Here is a 22410-nt window from a genome sequence, read left to right on the forward strand (position 1 = left end):
GGAGTAGTACAATTGGTGGGTCTTCGGGCTGGCTAAATTGCACAGGCTCAAAGGCCTGTCTGAAGAGCCATGTTTTAAAACTCACCTGAAAGGCTTGAAGGGTGGAGGCTGGTCTTAATTTCTTTAGATAGGGTATTCCAGAACCAGGGAGCCACTACCGAGAAGGCCCTCTCGCTCATCCCCACCAACCGTATTTGAGATGGTAGTGGGACTGAGAGAAGGGCAGACCTCAGTGCCCTCGCTGGTTCTTAGAAGGAGATGCAGTCTCAAAGATAGGTTGGGCCTGAAGCGTTTAGGGCTACTTCGTAACTTGGGGACTGCCTGTACATAGGAAATGTACACAGTTACTGTAAGATTTCTAAGTTATTTTTCTAAACCAAGCTTGTCAAAGCAGTAGCACATCCACCCACTAATCAGAGCAAATAATAATAATAATAATAATAATAATAATAATAATAATAATAATAATAATAATAATAATAATACATGTATTCCCAGCAAAAACAAAGAAAGAAGGCAAAGTCTGCGATAGGGGTACATGGCACAAGAAGCTTAGGGAGGAGTAAGTTCTGGAAAGGTATTTGTAGTATGTCTAGCTTTTGCTGGCAGTTCCGTGAGCGGGGAATCAGACAACGGCAATTTCGAATGGTGACCTAGCTGCATCCGCTACTCTCTTCATGAAAAGAGCTGGCTGTTGCTAAAACTGAGTTGATCCACCTCTTGAGCTATTTATAGATTGCTGCATCAGTGGCGGATGCTGGTGTTAGTACAAATAAGTGACCCAAGATGAGGTTTATGCCCTTCACCATTTTGCATGCTCTACATTTGAGGAGCAGTCCCAGGTCTAGCTGAACTGAAGCAATTTTGTCTGCCAGGGAAGTGGCAAACTCATCACATAAAGCAGGCAGTGACTCAATCTCTGGGTAAAAGCAGTCTGATTCCTTTCGTGAGATGCCAAGTGATGACTCAACTTCTGGGTAAATTCAGTTCTTGGGACTGCTTTAGTTTCAGACACTTTGTAAATGTAGCAGGCACTTGAGAAGTAAGGGGATTTTTAATTAAAAAAAAGAAAGGCCCTTTTAGGGGGGTAAGTAAGTAACATTGTATTGAATAAGTCAAGAGACAATATCAGGAACAGACAATAAAAATATGAGATACGTAGAAATGTATAGTAAATTTGAAAGGAAATTGAGAAGACTATTATATTACTGTTTTCATCAGACATTTCCCGCTCCCTTCTCTTTAACTGCAGAAAAGGCATTACTAGCTGGTGAGAGCCTTGCATAAGAAAATCCCATTTGTCCTCAACCCTCCCTCCATTTCCCATATGCTTAAAAGGGAAGGAGATAAATAGTGTTCTCTTGGACTGGAATACAACCAACATTCCAGTAAGTAGTGGGCCAGATGTTCCACTTCATTTACACCACACACATAAAGTCTATTTGATCCTGAGATGCCCTGGAATCTTTCTTGTTGCATCCATCTATTCCAGTTGAAGTCACATAAAGAAAACATGATGAAATTGAATGAGTTGCCATAAGTTGACAGGAAACCTGGAGGCACATAGACCCAGAGAGATTGTGCAGTGTTCATGTTTCATTGGGAAAGACAAATATTTTTCTTCCTGAAATTTATTTTTTTTTAAACTTTTGCTATGCATTTTATAGAGCTTGTGTTTGATGAGACTGGTCTGTCTGTCTGGATTCTAATATCTAGTATGTTTGGTTTAAAAACTTCTTTTTTAAAAAAAAGTCAGATCTGGAAACACTTAAGGTCTCCATGCTAAAACTGTAATTTAATAAAACCTTGGGAAGGTCAGAATTTTTATCTGAAGTTTTATTTGAAATGTAATAAGATAGAATGTTTTCATTATATAGGTCAGTGGTCCTCAACCTGGGGTCCCCAGATGTTTTTGGCCTTCAACTCCCAGAAATCCTAACAGCTGGTAAACTGGCTGGGATTTCTGGGAGTTGCAGGCCAAAAACATCTGGAGACCCCAGGTTGAGAACCAGTGATATAGATGATAATCTAGAAACCAGTTTTCCAGACACTTAATATCATTGCATTTTCTTTTCAAAAAATAATGGTTATTGAAAGGATAACAATGACTGGCACAACCTGGGGATCACAACCAGGTACAGTGAAGCCATCTGCCCTTGCGCTTTGCTACTCTGCTGCTGAATACTCATGCCCAGTGTGGAATAAATATCACCACATTAAAATAGTGGAGGTGGCTCTTAATGAGAAATGTCACATTATCACAGGATGTCTATGGCCCACACTGCTGGAGAAATTATACTGTCTAGCTGGTATTGACATCCGCCAGGAAGTAGCAGCCAGTAATGAAAGGACCAAGGCAGTGACATCTGCAGTCCATCCTCTGTTTGGATATCAACCAGCATGCCAACACCTTAAATCAAGAAACAGCTTCCTAAGATCTACAGAGATACTCTCAGGGACACCTCAGCAAAAGTGGCAGGCTAAAACCCAGAACCTCAAGCCATGGCTGATACCGGATGAGAAATTCGCTCTTGGGCACACAGAAGGCTAGTTGACTTGGAAGGCGTTGAACAGACTGCACTCTGGCACCATGAGATGCAGAGCCAATCTTAGGAAATGGAGCCACAAAGTGGAGTCCACAACATGCAAATGTGGAGAAGAGCAAACCACAGAGCACTTACTACAATGCAGCCTGAGCCCTGCCACATACACAATGGAGGACCTTCTTACAGTGACACCAGAGGCACGCCAAATGACCGGCTACTGGTCAAAGGAAAATATTGAAAGGAAACATTCACAATATGACAATAATAAATTGAATAAGCAAGTTCCAAAGGATTTTTTAAACAAAAAGATTACTCATCTACCTTCTAATTACCATAGCATTTTCACATTGGTCTGTAAATGAGACAATAACCAACTCAGAACAGCAAGGAGACGTTTGGAAAATCACTTCTCAGTAGACACTTTTCACTTGTCACTAGCTGCTGGGAGCCTTCAAGTTGTTTCCCCTTACAGAAGCAACCCTGTCATGTTGTGTTCTAGACAAGATTTGTTCAGAAGGGTTTTGCTACTGCCTTCTTCTCAAACTATGAGAGTGTGTATTGCAGGGGTCCCCAAACTAAGGCCCGGGGGCCGGATGCGGCCCTCCAAGGTCATTGACCTGGCCCCTGCCCTAAACCTTAGACTTAGGGTTGACCTAAGTCTACCTGGTCTTTGGAGGTCTGCTTACCTATGGTCTTATGAGATCATCTAGATGGTCTTTGAAGGTCTCTTTGCCTAGCTATGGCCTTATGAAACCATCTAGATGGCTTTTAGAGGTCACTTTCCTTACCTATGGTCCTATGAGACCATCTAGATGGCCTTTGAGGGTCCTTTTCCTTACCTATGGTTTTATGAGATTATCTAGATGGCCTTTGGGGGCCCCTTTCCTTACCTATGGTCTTATGATCATCTAGATCAGGGGTCCCCAAACTAAGGCCCATGGGCTTCCAAGGTGATTGACCTGGCCTCTGTCCTAAACTTTAGACTTAGGGTTGACCTAAGTCTGAAATGACTTGAAAGGCACACAACAACAACAATCTTAATTTTGGACTATTTCATCCTAGTCCGGCCCCCTAACAGCCTGAGAGACTGTGAATCGGCCCTCCACTTAAAAAGTTTGGGGACCCCTGGTGTATTGCCTGAGGATTTCAACTCCTGTGTGCAAATTTGAACCCTGATCTTCCAGAATCCTAGTTCAATGCTCAACCTATTATAATATGCTGGTCCTGTCACCACAGGACATCTGCTTAATTTGTTATAGTTGTTTGAAAAGTATAAACTTTTGGATTTCAGCATCTGTCGCCATAAAGATATGAGGGCACTGGAAGCCCAGAGCGCTCTGCATTCATTTCACTAGTCCGGCCATTTTCAAACATTTAATTTTTATCCCCATATTGAATGCACCTGCGGAGATGAATTTGTATTCCTGACACACTTTTTGCCCACAAAAAGCCTATGACAGAGCTGTTCCTCTCTGGTGCAATTTAGAAGTTTCATAGCCGTCTTCACCACAGTGTGACAACTCTTCTGAATTGTAAGGTCAGCCAGCTTGCCAGACAGACTCATCACATGAACTTAGACTTGGACTAGTCACATGGCACTCTCAGACATGACCAATTACTACTCCAACTTTGCTATTTCCAATGAAAATATAAAAGTGCAGAAGGTCCCTTATATATAGCCACTCTTGATTTGCTCCAGTGCCAATTTGAGTTTGTTAGAAGGTTTATTTTTCAGAGTTGGTCCATGTGTGCTGACAGTGACAGAGGTTGCCATTCTGACTTTTAAAAGCATACACTCTTGGCTCTAGATAATTGTGATATCATCTTCCTATTCTTTCAACATGAGGAAGATATCAAGCCAGTTCAGAACAGAATGCCATGCGAATTTGTTTTCCCTATGACCTGCTCTACTACACTATGTAACAAAATTTGAAAAAAAAAAATGTTCCTGGTTTGAAAGTGTTATTTTCAATTTAATTGTGCAGGACTTTGAAAGTTGTTGTTATATTCCAGAAACTTTGTTTTTATGGCTGCCACAAACTATGTGCAATGGCTTGAGACTCTATGAGATATCCATAGAAAAACTATAACAATGTGCTGCAGGATGTCTCACAAAAACAAAGTTTTTGCAGTTTAATAAACCGTTTCCATGTTTTTATATAGACCCAGTTAGGAAATGACATTTATAACCTAGGAACAAAATTTGTGTTGCACAGTTCTATTAGTTGGGCTGTTGTGGTTGTCTCAGCCTAAAAATACTAAGATGTGTGAAAGGATGGAGCTGTAGGTGTGCCATATATTGTTCTCCATATGCCACCCAAGCTTTTCCAATGTTTTCTAATGGCTTGGAACAGTGCTGCTCAAATGGTCTATAGATGGTCCATAGATCATCCCATGAGGTATTGGCTACTGATTGACAGCACATTTCGAAGACAGAAACCATATTGCATTTCTTGTGCATGAATATGATATCACATTGCAAGGACAGGTTCTTCATCAGTGTTCCACATCAGGTTGCTTAAGAGACAGCTCACTTCCCAGTATTGTAATAAGATTTTGCTGCCAACATTGCTACAGTAATGTGAGTTAGAATGAAATGCCATTAAAATCATTGGGTTAAGCTAGAGATGAGAAATAAACCAGTTTCTTGATCATGGTTTTATCAACCTAACAAGAGATCGTTGGGGTTTTGTGATTGGGAAAAAACCACATCATTTTAGTTGTAGGTAAAATAATTTTAACACACGGATTTCCTTGAGATCTGAAAATTATTTTAAGGGTTTCTTTCTGATAAACAAAAAAAGAAACTGAGAAAAGCTGCTCCAGATGTTGCTAGATTGCAACTCCCAGCAATTCTTCTCTTTGGCTATGCTGGCTAGGTCTGATGGGAGTTTCAGTCCAACACATAGAGAATTACACTATCTTCACCTTGGCTAGATTCAGACAAAGGTCTGAATCCTATTGGTTAGTTCCAATTAGAGTGAACCCATTGTTTGTGAGTGGTGAGTCAACACATAGAAATTTCATTGATTCATTTTATTTACTCTCTGTGGGAAGGGAAGTGTTCAAACAGTAGAGTTTGGGCTGTACTTCATTTTCCTTGAAATTGTGTGTTCTTGGTCTCAGTAGGACCTAAAGTAGAGGTAGGAATGATGTGGCCCGCCAAATGTTGCCATACCTATTGTTGCTCTGCACATTTGGATCCAGCTTATCAGGTCACACTATGGAATCAGGATATTCAGGATCAGGACTGTAAATGAATCAGGCCTTGGGATCAACCCTAGAGCATTTGGGGGAGAGGGGAGAAAAATGTGCCAGTGTTCATTAGACACTGAGTTAAATAAACTTTTGAGTTTATGCATTCATTCATTAAAACATAAAAAATAACTTGATGATTTTTGCTTTTGACAGTAAGATTTATTTATTGGAAGAGATGTGTGATATAGTTTTAAAGGGAGAGAGAGAGGGGTATAAATATATATTATATGCTTGGGTATATTTAGCATGGAGAAAAAAGGCCGAGAGGGGCCACGATTGCCAAGGATGTCATACTGAAGATGAAACAAGTTATTTTTCTGCCATTCTAGAGACTAGGATGAAGAGCAATGGGTTCAAATTGCAGGAAAAGAGATTCCACCTGAACATTAGGAAAATCCTCATGGAATGTGGAATATGCTGCCTGGGAATCTGGTAGGGTCTACTTCTCTGAAGATTTTTCAGCAGAGGCTGGGTGGCTATCTGTAAAAAGTACTTTGATGACGACGATGATGATGATGATAAACTTTATTTATATCTGGCCCCCTCTCCAAACAGGACTTGGTGTGGCTTACAAGAAGCAAAACACAGTGCAAAGTACAAATTACAAAATTGCAACATGATACATAAACCACAATACACCACAATACAAAAAGGCAAATTAAAAAATATACGTAATACTTGATGACAATATAAAAAACGGACTGACATAACAATAAACACAAGGGAAATAACAGAATTTAAGAATTATGTATTCCTGCATGGATGAAGAGGGTTGGACTGGATGGCTGCAATGATTTCTTCCTACATTATGTTGTCTGCTTTCAAATCATTTGCAGCCTATGAGGACCTATCACAGGGTTTCCTTGGGAAGATTTGTTATTCTCCGTATCTATAAACATGGGGCAAGGGCAGAAGGAGGTCAGAAGTCACTTTTTCTTTGTTAATATTTCTTTCCATAGCCTACACCGCTTCCTTCTCTTATTTTTGAGTAGTTTTATTGCATTTTGAATCATCATCCAGGCTTTGATTGTGTGATCCTGCAGACCAAGACTAGATAGTGGTTTCTTCTAACTTTCCGATTCTAAGGTTGCACCTTCACTGTAGAATGAATGCAGTCTGACACAACTTGAACTGCCATGACTCAATGCTATAGACGCTATTTACCTTCTCTCCCAAAGAGTGCACAAAACTACGTATCCCAAGATTCCACAGCATTGAGCTATGGCAGTTCAAGGGGGGTCAAACATGTCTGGAGGACCCTGGAGATCCCTTCTAATTCTATGAATCTCAGATATGAACAGAAATATTAAGAAAGGGGGAAAAGGACAGTGTAGATTCCGGTGGTGGAAGCCTTCGACAATACAATGTAGATCAGGCATGGGCAAACTTTGGCCTTCCAGGTGTTTTGGACTTCAACTCCCACAATTCCTAACAGCCTAAGGGCCTGATGTAGACACACCTTGCATGTGTGTGTGTGGAGGCAGGAAGGCGTTCCATTCTAACAGGAGGAGGACTCCCAAAACCTGTGTGATGTGGGCCAACAAAAGGTTGAGAAAATATACCAAAGAATCTTTCATGGCCAGAATTACTGGGTTGCTGTGAGTTTTCCGGGCTGTCTGGCCATGTTCCAGAAGCATTCTCTCCTGATGATTCACCCACATCTATGGCAGGCATCCTCACAGAATTATAGAATCATAAAATAGTAGAGTTGGAAGAGACCTCATGGGCCATCCAGTCCAACACCCTGCCAAGAAGCAGGAAAATTGCATTCAAAGCACCCCCGACAGATGGCCATCCAGCCTCTGCTTAAAAGCCTCCAAAGAGGGAGCCTCCACCACCATCCAGGGAAGAGAGTTCCACTGGCGAACAGCCCTCACAGTGAGAAGTTCTTCCTGATGTTCAGGTGGAATTTCCTTTCCTTTAGTTTGAAGCCATTGTTCCGTGTCCTAGTCTGCAGGGCAGCAGAAAACAAGCTTCCTCCCTCCTCCTTATGACTTCCCCTCACATATTTGTACATGGCTATCACGTCTCCTCTCAGCCTTCTCTTCTGCAAACATGCCCAGTTCTTTAAGCCACTCCTCATAGGGCTTGTTCTCCAGACCTTTGATCATTTTAGTTGCCCTCCTCCGGACACTTTCCAGCTTGTCAACATCTCCCTTCAATTGCAGTGCCCAGAATTGGACACAGTATTCCAGGTGTGGTCTGACCAAGGCAGAATAGAGGGGGAGCATGACTTCTCTGGATCTAGACACTATACTCCTATTGATGCAGGGCAAAATCCTGTTGGCTTTCTTAGCACATTGTTGGCTCATGTTTAACTTGTTATCCACAAGGACTCCAAGATCTTTTTCACATCTACTGCTGTCTAGCCAGGCGTCCCCCATTCTGTATCTTTGCATTCCATTTTTTTCTGCCGAAGTGAAGTATCTTGCATTTATCCCTGTTGAACTTCATTTTGTTAGTTTCGGCCCATCTCTCTAGTCTGTCAAGATTGTTTTGAATTCTGCTCCTGTCTTCTGGAGTGTTGGCTATCCCTCCCAGGTGTGAAGTCTGTTGGAAACTAGACAAGTGGGGTTTATATACCTGTGGAAAGTCCAGGTTGGGAGAAAGAACTCTTGTCTGTTTGTGGCAAGTGTGAATGTTTCATTTGATCACCTTGATTAGCATTTAATGGTTTTGCAGATACAAAGGCTAAGTTTTGAAATCTGCTGAGCTGAGGGTTAGCAGTCTGAAGCCACAAGTTGGGGTGAGCTCCCAGCTGTCAGCTCTAGCTTCTGCTTACCTAGCAGTTCGAAAGCATGTAATGTGAGTAGATCAATAGGTACTGCCTCAGCTGGAAAGTAAAAGGGTGCCCCATGCAAACATGGCGGCAATGATCAGAGAAAGTCTATGGACACCAGGCTTCTCGGCATGGAAAAATTGAACAGTTGAGCATTGCCTCCAGACACCGGAGATGGAAAGGGCCTTTACTTCTGTTTGTGTATTGTATGCCTTTGTTACTGTGTAAAAAGGCATTGAATGTTTGCTTTATATATGTAAACTGTTATCTGCTCTGAATCCCTCCGGGGATATAAAGCGGAATATAAATAAAATGTATTATTATTATTATTATTATTATTATTATTATTAAAGCCTGGCTGCTTCCTGCCTGAGGGAATCCTTTGTTGGGAGGTGTTAGCTGGCCCTTTGTTAGAATCCCAACAGCTCCCAACAAAAGATTCCCTCAGGCAGGGAGCAGCCAGGCTTTGAATCTGCAAGGCCATTCATTGCTAATCAAGGTGATCAATTGCAACATTCACACTTGCCTCAAACAGACAAGAGTTCTTTCTCCCACCCCGGACCTTCCACAGATATGTAAACCCCACTTGACTACATTCCAACACACCTCGCAATCTCTGAGGATGCCTGCCATAGTTGTGAGCGAAAGGTCAGGAGAGAATGCTTCTGGAACATGGCTATACAGCTGGGAAAACTCATAGAAACCCGAGGCTTAAGAAGTTACAGATGGAAAGTGGTCATGCCTGGAAACGCTGAAAGCCACTGAGAGGGGCTCATTCATGGCAGGGGGTCGCACGTGGGTGCATCGCAAGTGGAAAGTGGTCAGGGGTGGGGACACCACGATTGGGAATGTGGTCTCGCGTGGGAACGGCACGAGTGGGAAAGCGTCTCGCGTGGGATCATCGCGAGTGGGAAAGGGTCTTGCGTGGAACAGAGTCTCACGTGGAAAGGGGTCCCGCGTGGGAGCGTCGCGCGTGGAAAATGCCTCGCGTGGGAACGTCACGAGTGGGACAGGGTCTCGCGTGGGTAGTCCGCGCGTGGAAAGGGTATCACGCAAGAGTGGGAAGGTCTGGCGTGGGAAGATCGCGAGTGGGTCGGGGGTTCTTGCCGGTAGGGAAGCCCCGCATGGGAAGGGGGTCATGAGTGGGTGCATCAGGGGTGGTGCGTGGAAGCATGGCGTGTGTTGGTGGTCTCGTGTGGTAGCCTTCCGAGTGGGAGGAGCTTCGCGAATGGGAGAATCCCAAGCAGAAAGGAGTCGCGAGTGGGGTCGTCAGCGGGGAAAGGGTCTGCAGTGGGAGGAAGTCCGGAGCGGGATGGGAACTCTCAGCACCAGATGGAGCCCTTGGACCAGCCCCCTTCCCTCCGCGCCCTGCCATTGGCGGAACCTTGTCCAATGGCGAGCCTCCTTGGCGAACAATGCCACTTTCTCCCCCCTCCCTCCTTCCTTCCCTCCCTCGCTTCTTTTCTTTCGCTCTATTTTCTTCTTGCCTCGCTTCGACTCCGCCCCGGCTTCTCTTTTTTCCGCGGAGGAGGAAAGGAGAGCCACGCGCGGCCCAGCGCAGGTGGATCGGCGCGGAGAGAGGCGGAGAGAGGCACCCACAGCGAGAGAGGGAGGCAGGGATGCCCGGAGGATGCGGCGCCCACTGAGCTCTCCTGCCTCTCCTCTCCTTTCCTCCGCGCCTTGAGATTGGGCTGTGGGCTCCTCCATGCCCGGATTGCACCCAACCCTGGGGACTCCCGGCGGCACGAGGAGGCACAGAGGCAGCAGCGGCGGCAGCAGCCCCACTCACGACCCGGGATCTCTTTTCTCCCCCGCAGATGGGACGTCGGGCCGAGCGGAGGAGGGCGTGAGCCTTGGAGGGGAGAGCGGCTCTTCCAGCCAAGGTAAGAAGGAGCGGGGAAGAAGGGCCCAGTGCGTCTTACTGGGGAACGAAGGCAGCTCCACGCCACTTGAGCCACCCTGGCTCACTGCTAGGCGTGTGTAGTTTGACCAGCAGCTCCCAGGAGCCCACGGTGTCACACTTAGTGACAACACACCAGGCCGGGAGGAAGAGAAAGGGGAGCGCAGCCTTGTTTCCTTTCTCTTTCGGACTTGGAAGGAGGAGATGGGGGCTTAACTCAAGGAGGGCAAAAGGAGGGAATCCGCGCCCCAAGCACCCTATGAAGCTGTCTTTCAATCCCCAAATGTCTTCTGTTGCAGAGTCATACTACTCCACCGCTATGGTTCCACTTTTAACAGCCAGGACCACATTCTGTGCAGGATCAGGCTTTGTCCTTAAGTGAAGCCTCAGAACCCTCAATGCCCCTCTCCAGACTGCAAAGCCCAGGCTCCAGAACAGGCATGGGCAAACTTGGGCCCTCCAGGTGTTTTGGACAGCAACTCCCACAATTCTGTTAGGAATTGTGGGAGTTGCAGTCCAAAACACCTGGGGGGTCCAAGTTTGCCCATGCCTGCTCCAGAGGATGTTGCCATAAGATGTTAAAGTGGAATAAGAGTGCTGTAACAGGAGCCCCGGTGGCAAAGTTCATTAAAGTGCTGAGCTGCTGAACTTGTAGACTGAAAGGTCCCAGGTTCAAATCCTGGGTGTGGAGTGAGCACCCACTGTTAACTCCAGCTTCTGCCAACTTAGCAGTTTGAAAACATGCAAATGTGAGGAGATCAATAGGTAGCAGTTCGAAAACATGCAAATGTGAGTACCGCTCCAGCGGGAAGGTAACAGTGCTCCATGCAGTCATGCTGGCCACATGACCTTGGTGGTGTCTGCGGACAACGCTGGCTCTTCAGCTTAGAAATGGAGATGAACACCAACCCCCAGAGTCAGACATGACTGGACTTAACATCAGGGGAAACCTTTACCTTTATCTAACACTATATGGTGTGAGGCCCTAAAGCAGTGGTTCCCAACCTGTGGTCTGTGGACCACCAGTGATCTGCAAGAACTTAAATATGGTCAATTACTACTATTACTACACATAATAACACAGCCCAACCAAATTTTTTTTTTGTTCTTGGTGTCTTCGTTTTTAGACTTGTTCCTGGGGTAATTTGGGATCCTGATTCAGAAAATTGCATTGGATAGACTACATCAGTTCTAGATTGTGTGGGCGAGCAGAGGGCAACTACTGGATGGCATATGTTCTGTATCAGAATCTAGAGCTGATGTGGTCTGTCCAATGCAATTTTCTGAATCAGCACACCAAATTACCAAACCGAATCTAAAGTTAAGCAAAAAGTGATTTGTAAACCTTTTGGTACTAATGTTGGAGAGTGGTCCCTAGTCAAAAAATGTTGGTAACCACTGCCCTAAAGACCCTCTCTTGGCTATATGCAGAGAGATGTTGTAACACCTTTGAGACTAAACTAGACCCCTTCCACACAGCTGTATAAAATCTCACATTATCTGCTTTGAACTGGATTATATGGCACTGTGGACGCAGATAACCCAGTTCAAAGCAGATACTGTTGATTATCTGCCTTGGTATTTCTGGATTTTGTGATTGTGTAGAAGGGCCCCCGGAGAACAAAGTTGGCAGCACCTTCTTTTGTAGACTAGGAGTGCAACTACATTGTAGAATTAATGCAGTTTGACAGCACTTTAATTGCTATACCTCAAAACTGTGGAATATGCAGGGTTGTAGTTTTCCAAGGTCTTTAACCCTCGTTGAAGGCTTTCATAGCTGGGTTACTGTGAGTTTTCCAGGCTGTATGGCCATGCTCCAGAAGCATTTTCACCCACCTCTATTGCAGGCATCCTCAGAGGTTGTGAGGTGTTGGAAACTAGCCAAGTGGGGTTTATATATCTGTGGAATATTCAGGGTGGGCGAAAGAACTCTTCTCTGCCTGAGGGAAGTGTGAATGTTGCAATTGGCTAGCTTGATTAGCACTGAATAGCCTTGCAGCTTCAAAGCCTGGCTGCTTCCCATCTGGGGGAATTCTTTGTTGGGTGGTGTTAGCTGGCCCTGATTGTTCCTTGTCTGGAATTCCCTTGTCTTCTGAGTGTTTTTTTTTTAATTTTCTGTCCTGATCAAGCTGGCCAATTGCAACATTCACACTTGCCTCAGGCAGACAAGAGTTCTTTCCCCAACCTGGACTTTCCACAGATATATAAACCCCACTTGCCTAGTTTCCAACAGACCTCACAACCTCTGAGGATGCCTGCCATAGATGTGGGCGAAACGTCAGGAGATAATGCTTCTGGAACATGGCCATACAACCTAGAAAACTCACAGCAACCCAGTTTTTAGCCCTCTTTGCAAAATAATGCTAATGCATCTTCAAATTACAGCTTCCATGATTCCACTGTATTGGGCCCAGGCAGTTAAAGTGGTATCAAAATATGTTAATTCTACAAGGTAGATGCTCCCTAAGTCTACTTCTTCAGATTTTCTTTGCTGTATTCATCTTCCTTTGATCACTTAGGTTGCCCCTTTCCTTTGGCTGCCTGTCTTGTATTCTTAATGCTCAGTTGGTGTTTTGAGTAGCTACAACTGTTAGATCTTTGGGGAGCAAATGGAAGTTTCATGGGAAGGGAAGGATTCTTCTAAGGAAAAATGCTCTCATTTTTGGCCCTCCTCATAGCTACATCCCTCCCTTTGGGCAGGTAAGAAGTCTCCTAAGCGGGGCTGGAGTATTTGTGCTGCCACATGGTTTGGCATGCAATGGAGCCATGTTTAAGCCAGGCATTGAGACTTTGGTGCCCTGAGATAACCAGTCTCAGACCATATTACTTGTGGTTTTAATATTCCTCTGCTCCTCCCCCACCCCGCCTGGCCCGGCCTATTTGAAGCTGGTACAGTCAATGCAACTAGCCTGGGTGGAATGGAGGGGGAGGCCTACATTTTTATTTGCGGGGCAAGTTTTGTCTCCGCTAGTCTCATTGTTACCTTGTTATGATCAAGGAACCGCCTCTGCTGCCCTGTGATTAAGTGTCCCTAAGGATGCTTTGATTCTCTGTTAAATGTCGCTTGACTCGCTGGCTGGAGTCATCTTGCACATCTTGGGAGTTTATACACGCGCCTAATGTACTGTGCTGTGGTTTCTGGGGGAGGACATTTCAGTCAACCAGCGCTTATATAGCACTATATGGATCAAAATACTTGAGAAATACATGGGATCCTTTTTTTAATTTGGACTTTTTCTCCAGCTGTACACTTGCATTTGTGGGTTTTGTTGCAGTTGACTGCTGTTGGGTTGGTTTTGACTTATGGAGACCTTGGCCATCAACAGCTCTTCCTCAGGTCTTGCAAGCTTAGGATTCTGGCTTTGTTGATTGAGCCTATCTGCTTACAAGTAGGCAGGGCAGCCATGTGAGTAGGAAGAGTAGGAAGAATTGTTTAGGGGTCTTCTGTGTAGCTGCCAGGCATTCTCCTTAATATTATACTTCCTTTTTTGTGATGGTTGTTCTAATCCCTGATGCCCAAACCATTAGATTATGGCTCCCATCACCCTGACAACTGGCCATGTTGGCTGGGGATGATTGATTTTGTGGTCTGACACTATCTGGGTACTCTTAAGGTTGAGAACCATTGCTTTCAGATTGAAGAAAAGATGGATCTTATTACTGGGTTGCTATGTATGGGCTGTATGGCCATGCTCCAGAAGCATTCTCTCCTGACATTTCATCCACATCTATGGCAGGCATCCTCAGAGGTTGTGAGGTCTGTTGGAAACTTGGAAAGTGGGGTTTATATATCTGTGGAAAGTCCAGGTGGGGAAAAAGATCTTATTACCTTTGCTTTATGTTCTCTTCTGTCCTTCCTGAGTTAGGACACGAGATTTCCGCATTTTGCCAATAGCAATCACAATTGAGTGAGCCAGAGTAGTATAGGAATTTTAAATGTCAAACTATGATTCCAGGAGACCTGATCTGAATCCTTGCTGGACCACTGGAAACTCATTGGGTGACTTTGGCCAATTATACTTTCTCAACCTCAGAGGAAGATATACCATATATAGTTCCTCTGAACTAATCTTCTGCATAAGCCAGAATTCGTATGAAGGCACAAAACAACAAGTTGAGAATGGAAGGTGATGGCTGGCTGAGTTAGTTTTTTTGGACTACAAGACCAAGAATCCTAGAGGGATCTTTCAGGTTAGAAGATTTTGGGTATGATAGAGGAAAAAAAGTAATTTTCTTGGGCCCTGGTTCCGGGTATAATCCTTGTTGTTTGTTGTCTGGAGCTTTTGAAAGAACAGGTACCCTATTGGTGATGATGGTTTGTGACTTTCCAATCTTGAGAGTGGGTTATAAAAAGTTCTTGGCTATAGTACTGGGCGAGATTCCATTTCCTTTAGTGATTTCCCCCTTGCTTGACAGACTTCAAGGCAGGTTAAATAGTGATCTAGGGATCTGCATAGGTAAAGGTAAAGGTTTCCCCTGACGTTAAGTCCAGTCGTGTCTGATTCTTGGGGTTGGTGCTCATCTCCATTTCTAAGCCGAAGAGCCAGCGTTGTCATAGACACCTCCAAAGTCATGTGGCCGACATGACTGCATGGAACGCCGTTACCTTCCCGCCGGAGCGGTACCTATTGATCTACTCACATTGGCATGTTTTCGAACTGCTAGGTCGGCAGAAGCTGGAGCTAACAGCGGGCGCTCACTCCACTCCCAGGGTTTGAGCCTGGGACCTTTCGGTCTGCAAGTTCAACAGCTCAGCGCTTTAACACACTGAGCCACCGGAGGCTCCAGGGATCTGCATATGCATACTCAAAGTGAGAAACATCTTGAACAGCCCAGTGAGACTTTCTTGGAAGTAGGATTCCAGAGAGTGTTCTGAATTTACTAAATTGGTGCTCCAATCATTTCCATGCACCATCTTTTTTGTGCATTACTGGAACTATTTCCATTGCGAACAAGAGATGATAGATCAGCCAATGGTGCTGTTGGCAATTGCTCACAAGGTTGGGGGATGTGTCTTTGTGCAAGGCCTAAAAACACTATGTTTGGGAGTACCACTCTCAGAATCCCTGATTGGAAGATTCTGGGAGCTCTACCCATTCCAAAGCAATGTTCCCAAGCTATCTGTGTGCAAACAGTGTCAGTTTTGGTCCCTGATATTTGATTTTATGACATCTCACTGAAGGGGGAAAAAGTCAATACGGCAAAGTGTGAACTCCCCTAAGTGGAGGGGCAATGGGATGTTTTGTTAGGTGGTTGTCATGACTTCTCAAGTGGGGTCTGTTTGAGTTTGTTTAAGCATCTGTTTGGATTTGCTAGGTCGTCAAGAACAAGAGTGCTTGAAAATGTCAGAAGAACCTCTTTGTAGTTACAGGAGCATTTGAGGGCTGAATGTTGAGCAATAGGCCCAGCAACATTCACTAGAGGGCTGAGCCTTTTCCACCTGCTTACCTGTTCAAGGTGGCAAAGGAGGGGCAGGTGCATCTCTGTGTGCTTGTTGCTTGCAGTTATGTATGTATGTATATGCAACGTCATATATAAGGTCATCCCTTTGCTAAAACTGAGGATGACAAGTGATAGTAGCAAAATTCTCATTCCCTGGATTATGTTTGCATCTCTCAAGATTTCATTATTGCCGCTGATTTGTAAGGGTTTGGGGTAGGACTGGAAATGAGAGGCAGGGAAACTGCTTGATGTTTTTCTGTATGTTGCCAAACGTATTTTGGGTTTCAGTCCCAGCAGACAGGTCCGGTCTGTTCAGTAATCTGGATGCAACTGAGATTGACCTCTGTACAGGTCTGATTTGTTTACACCTCTTGTGATGTAATCCTATCCATGTCTACTCAAAAGTAAGCTCCATTTAATTCAGTGGGCCCTGTTCTGAAGCAAGTGGATTGAAACCATAGTCTAAAATGTGAAATGTTATCTTTTTATTTGGTTGCTAAGCCTACTGAACTCACTGGGAGCGCATTTACACTGTACCACTTTAACTGGCAAGGTTCACTGCTATGGAATTCTGGGATTAGTATTTGGTGAGCCAGTGGCACTCTTTGGCAGGGAAGGCTAAACACCTTGTAAAACTGCAACTCCCATGCTTCCATAGCATTAAGACCTGGAATTAAAGTAGATCAAATTGCATTAATTCTGCAATGTATATCTACCCTAGAGCTTAATTCACAATAAGATATGTGCATGATGATGTTTTAATTTTGCTGTAGGTGCCAGGATGTTCATGATTTTAAAAATTAGCTCTGGGAATCTCTAGGTCCTTCAGTGCAACTCTGTGGTCAGCTTCCAGCAGAAGTTGACCATAGAATAATACTGAAGAACATAGAAAGTGTAATTTTTTTCCACGAATGCAACTAGTAATTGGACTGCCTTGAACCATAGGTGGGAAGCCGATGATCTTTCAGTGGCTTTGGACTTCAGCTCCCAGGAGCCCAGATATTTATTTCAAATCATCTGGAGATCAAGAGATTCCCATTTGATAGATGATGCATGTAACATTTGACGCAGGAACTTTTGGGCCAAACCAAGGAATGTAAAGGGAGGGCAATAACTGAGTGGCAGAGCACATGTTCCGCCTGTAAAAGGCTCCAAGTTTAATCCCTGCCATCCCTAGGCTGAGCATAGATAATACTCTGTCTGCTACCCGTTAGTGTTGAATAGACAGTTCTGGGATGTTTGGACTAGTGATTTGATTCAGTATAAGCTTGCTTGTCTTAGCCAAATTGACAACTTGATGACCTGTAGCTTCAAGAGAAATCTGACAGATAAGCATAGCAACGTCTACTTCTTCGTATTTCTGAATATCAGTGATGTTCTTGGTTCAGACTTGGTTCAGTGATGTTCTTGGTGGGGACTAGGCCACAGAACAACGGCTTCAAACTACAGGAAAGGAGATTCCACCTTAACCTTAGTAAGAACTTCCTCACTGTGAGAGCTGTTAAGCAGTGGAACTCTCTGCCCCAGAGTGAGGTGGAGGCTCCTTCTTTGGAGGCTTTTAAACAGAGACTGGATGGCCATATGTCGGGGGTTCTTTGAATGCGATTTTTTTGCTTCTTGGCAGAGGGTTGGACTGGATGGCCCACGAGGTCACTTCCAACTCTATGATTCTATGATTCATCAGCACTGTGATGTACACCGAAATGGTTGCCATTAATTTCTTCTCTTCGATGCATCCTGCATCAGATGATAGGTTCTGGCTTTACATGTGTTTTACTATCTCATTCTTATGTACTAAATAGGATTTCTTCTGTTTTCTACCTCTAATGACTATCACAACATCCAAATGCATATAGGTTGGAAACTCCCATATAATCCATCTTCAAAATGCAAATTAATTGCTTTGAAATTGATTATATGAGTCTACACTCTCATATAATCCAGTTTAGTGCAGTTAATCTGGATTAAATAGGAGTGTAGATGGGGCCATAAACTTGCTACAGCCTCTGCCCCAAATAACATATTTTGGTCGGACAGTGATACCTATACACTGTTCCTTCCTCAGCCTTGTACCTTTAAAGGCCTCACCCGACCTGGGGCACTGGACTGTAAACACTCAGTATCCACAAACAGCAGATTGGCAATGATGGTGAAAGTGGTAGTCAAAAACATCTGGAGGCCACCAGGTTGTTTTTTTTTGTCAGGGTTGGGAAATGCATTTTAAAATTTAGTTGCTATTTTTCTGTGTATATCAGGGCAGTTATTCTAGTATTTGGAGCAGACAAGCCTGAGATGGGAGAAGAATATAACCTCTCTACTTGTTGGCTACTCCTTCAGACCAAATTTCATACTTATTTCTGTCACAAACTCTGATAGTGTGATGTGGGCCAGATGCAGAAGAAGGCAGGGCCCCAGGCCCTTTTATAATTGCATAGAAGAAGTGATTTCAGCATTGTACGTTGCACGTGACTCTTCAGATCTTCTTCTCTAAGCCCTGGAAGTGCACTGCCACATCCCTGATGTTGGCTGAAAGGACTGATTTGCGGAGCTACCATGCAGAGACAAATGAAAGTTGCTTATAGGATTTGCTCCCAGAGTTCTGACAATTAATAACATTTCAAACATGAGACACTGGGGAATTCTAGTGCTAAGGCAATTATGTGAGGAAAATGCGTCAGGAGCTCTGGCTCTGCATTGTGTCTAATGTCTGCGATCGCCTTGTGGGATCCGTATCTCACAAAGTTCTGAATCTTAGCATAACTTGTTATTACATAGAGCCAGTCCAGGATCACAAAGAAGATCCAAGCCCTGGAAATGTCACAACCATCCACACATAAATTCCCTAAACTCCACCAAAAAGACTTTGAGACCAGGAGAAACAGCAGAAAGCTCTATTCCACTTTTCTCTTGGGCCATCATTTTTTTAATCCATTACTGATGTTAGTAACCATGACGTGCGTAGGTTGGGTTTTCTATGTAGTACGAAGGGTAAAATCTGGCACATAACTTGGCTATTGAAAAACTCCATTTTCATTATGCATATTTCAAAAATCAAGCTGTCATTTTAAAATAGAGAGCACCCAAACAACTTGGATTGCAATCTGAAGTGAGTAAACAGTAGGACAAGGCTTCTAGGGCATAAGGGTTGGTGTTTCTATGTCCGTTTCAAAAAGTGCTCTCATTTGCACTGGTTTTTATGGAACAGATGAGCTGTTTGAGGGTTTTTCTGCCCCACATCTTTAGCCTGGGTCTCTGCATTGTTAGGAAGAGATGTTTGTCTGTATATACAGGAGGGGGCATATTCAAAAATGAGCAGCAGTTAATAGCAGTTTTCTGTTTAGTGTGTCTTTTTGTGTACAGCAAAGGTGGGAAACTGCTGAGAGTTAGGAGATGACTTTTTGGGTTGGATGAGTTATATGCCTTTGGTTTCTGTTTATTTGTTTTTAGTGTATTTTATTCTAATTAAAACTAAAGAATGATTTATATGAAAACAATTCACAATATTTACCATTGAAATTCTGCCCACTCATCATTGAATTGAAATTCTGCCCACTCATCATTGAATTGAAATTCTGCCCACTCATTTATGTCAGGAGCAACTTGAGAAACTGTAGGATGGTTCTGGTGTGAGATAATTGGCCATCTGCAAGGACGTTGCTCAGGGGACACCTGGATGTTTCGATGTTTTTACCATCCTTGTGAGAGGCTTCTCTCATATTCCCACATGGAGCTGGAGCTGATAGAGGCAGCTCATCCGCGCTCTCCTCGGGTTGGATTTGAACCGGCAACCTTCAGGTCAGCAACCCAACCTTCACATTAGCAGTCCTGCTGTCACAAGGGTTTAACCCACTGCACCATAAGGGGCTCCTCATTGTGATTAGTCATTATCATATGTGACTAGTCATTATCCAATTTACATTTATATGTAAATGAACCCTAAATGTGCTTAACTTTATTGAATAGGATGTTGGCCTGTTGTTATCAAAGGAAAATGATTAAATTGTGTATGGTATGATGAATGGGAGGTGGTGTATAGGGCTCTTCCCTTCTCCACTTTGCGTAAGTTTCAAAGCTCAGTGTGGATGTCCCAATCCCATCCTGTGTAGCCAGCACACCACAATAACTGTGGAACTACCTAGAAGTCCATCTGAGGGTTTTTTTTTTGTAAAAAAGATGGATCATCATGGAGAGATTGTCCAAAAGTAGTTTGATCAACGTTTTCACACGTCCCTTAAGACACAGAGATTTTTTAAATCATGTCACAAGTGTCTTGAGAACATACTGCAAGTCGCTTCTGGTATGAGAGACTTGGCCGTCTACAGAGACATTGCCCAGGGGATGCCCAGATGTGATAGCTGGGAGGCTTCTCTCATGCCCCTGCAAGCTAGAGCTAACAGACAGGAGCTCACCCCATTTTGCAGATTCAAACCGGCAACCTTCAGGTCGGCAACCCAACCTTCAGGTCAGCAGTTCAGCTGGCACAAGGATTTAACCAATTGTGCCACCATGGCTCCCAGAGGAGATAACCGGCTGAGTTCTAAGCTGGCATCTCATTTAATATGGGTCTGGACACTAGCCTGGAGCCTTGCACAAAGAGTGTGTGCACCTTAGAATGTGTCCCCAGAATGCTGTACAAGGCCCTGAGTTCCCTGGCAAACTGGTTGGGTATGAAAAGTGTTCCATACTGACTGTGAGCTTGGAAAATTGTGTTTTCTAAACCGTGCTTCTCAGACTCTGATCCTCTCAGAATTCTTGAACATTGGTCATCCTAACTGGGTCATCTGGAAATGGAAGTCCAAAACATTGGAAGGACCTAAGAACTGAGAATCATTACTCTAAAACTTCCCTGCCTTTACTTTAGAACATTTCTTTTTGGAATTATGCCTCCCCAAATCCCCTAGCAAGCATTGCTACTAGCCACTTTGGGTAAAGGATTCAGAGTGTTGTCGTCCAAAACAGGAACTTTCCTGAACTCTTAGGAAAAGAGTAGATATTGCAAATTTACCCCAGATACCTGATTCCAGGAGATCGCTTCTGGTGTGAGAAAATCAGCCGTCTACAAAGACATTGCCCAGGGGACTCCCGGATGTGTCACAATCCTGTGGGGAGGCTTCTCTCATGCCCCCCCCCCCCCCAATTCCAGGTAATGGTCATAGGAAAGGGGTTGTTGCATTGGAAGCAACTTTGGGTGAAGTTGGAGAGAAGACATGTACTGACCCTGGCTTCAAAATAAAAACGTATAATATTAAATCTTGCATTCTCACTTTTATAGGCATTTGGAAATGTTTTATTGTTTAGAAATGCTAATGAACATATAACACAGCGTATGCAGCTGACTCTCTGGCCCTTTCTACACAGCTGTATAAAATCCAGATTATCTGTTTTGAACGGAATTATATGGCAATGTAGAGTCAGCACAGTCTACACTGGTGGCACAGTGTGTTAAAGCGCTGAGCTGCTGAACTTGCGGACCAAAAGGTCGCAGGTTCAAATCCTGGGAGTGGAATGAGTGCCCGCTGTTAGCCCCAGCTCCTGCCAACCTAGCAGTTAGAAAACATGCAGGTTTGAGTAGATCAATAGGTACCGCTCCGGCGGGAAAGTAACAGCACTCCATGCAGTCATGCTGGCCACATGACCTTGGAGGTGTCTACGGACAATGCTGGCTCTTCTGCGTAGAAATGGAGATGAGCACCAACCCCCAGAGTCGGTCACGACTGGACAACATCAGGGGAAAACCTTTACCTTAACCTAGACTCAGCTAATCCAGTTCAAAGCAGATAATGTGGATTATCTGCCTTGATATTCTGGATTATATGGCAGGGCCCTCTGTATCCATGAAGCGTGTATCCATGGATTCAAGCAATCACGATTTGAAATTATTCGAGAGGAAAATGCCAAAAAAAAAGAGCATTCCACTGATGTTTAGGCACACTACTGTGGTGAATTGTTCACTGTTTTATATAAGAAACACCATTTCACTCCAACATTATCTATAATGGGATTGGAGAATCCACAGAACTAAAACCTCACAGATACCAAGCGACCACTGTATTTTATGTTCTGTCAATCTAAGCATGATGATTCACACGATAGTAATTAAATGCCTTATATCATTTTACTATGAGAAATGTGATATTGATAACTAATATACAATTGCCATTCATGGAGGAGTGAGTTGAACGGTTGAAAAATAGAGGATGGAAATGGAAACTTTGGCGTACTGACTCTGCTGCTCTGGATGGTAGGTGAAATACAGAAAGGGGAATAATATGCTCAAGAACAGGCTGTTCCTGAAGGTTTCTGTTTTGTACTGCTGCGTGGAGTCAAAGACGAAGAGATTGTTTTTCACTATATTTGCCTCTTCTTCTCCCGTCTTCCCTCCCTTCCATGACTTACGCTAACAATGTGTGATTTGCCACACCATTTCCTGCTCTCAAAGTTTGCTCAGTTAAGGGTTAACTTTCAACTGGTCTGCTGCACCCACC

At 44.0% G+C, this 22410-nt stretch overlaps 1 protein-coding gene across 5 annotated transcripts in view; it reads left to right on the forward strand.

The window, feature by feature from the left end:
- The window catches only part of hdac7 (histone deacetylase 7), a 281863-nt gene that overhangs the window by 100486 nt on the left and 158967 nt on the right, over nucleotides 1-22410 (forward strand). For 2 of the 5 annotated variants that reach the window (XR_001730659.2, XM_008116431.3), the window contains exon 1: nucleotides 10115-10466. The exons of 2 other annotated variants lie outside the window; for them this stretch is intronic. Coding sequence is in view for 1 of the 3 variants with exons in the window: in XM_008116431.3 (XP_008114638.2) it covers nucleotides 10289-10466 (178 nt within the window). In the remaining 2 variants the exon portion in view is untranslated. Of the gene's footprint in view, nucleotides 1-10114; nucleotides 10467-22410 lie in introns of those variants that run through there. One more of the 5 variants, XM_016995792.2, reaches the window with a different exon arrangement.

This window comes from Anolis carolinensis, chromosome 2, assembly GCF_035594765.1.
Source record: "Anolis carolinensis isolate JA03-04 chromosome 2, rAnoCar3.1.pri, whole genome shotgun sequence".
NCBI classification, from domain to species: domain Eukaryota; kingdom Metazoa; phylum Chordata; class Lepidosauria; order Squamata; family Dactyloidae; genus Anolis; species Anolis carolinensis.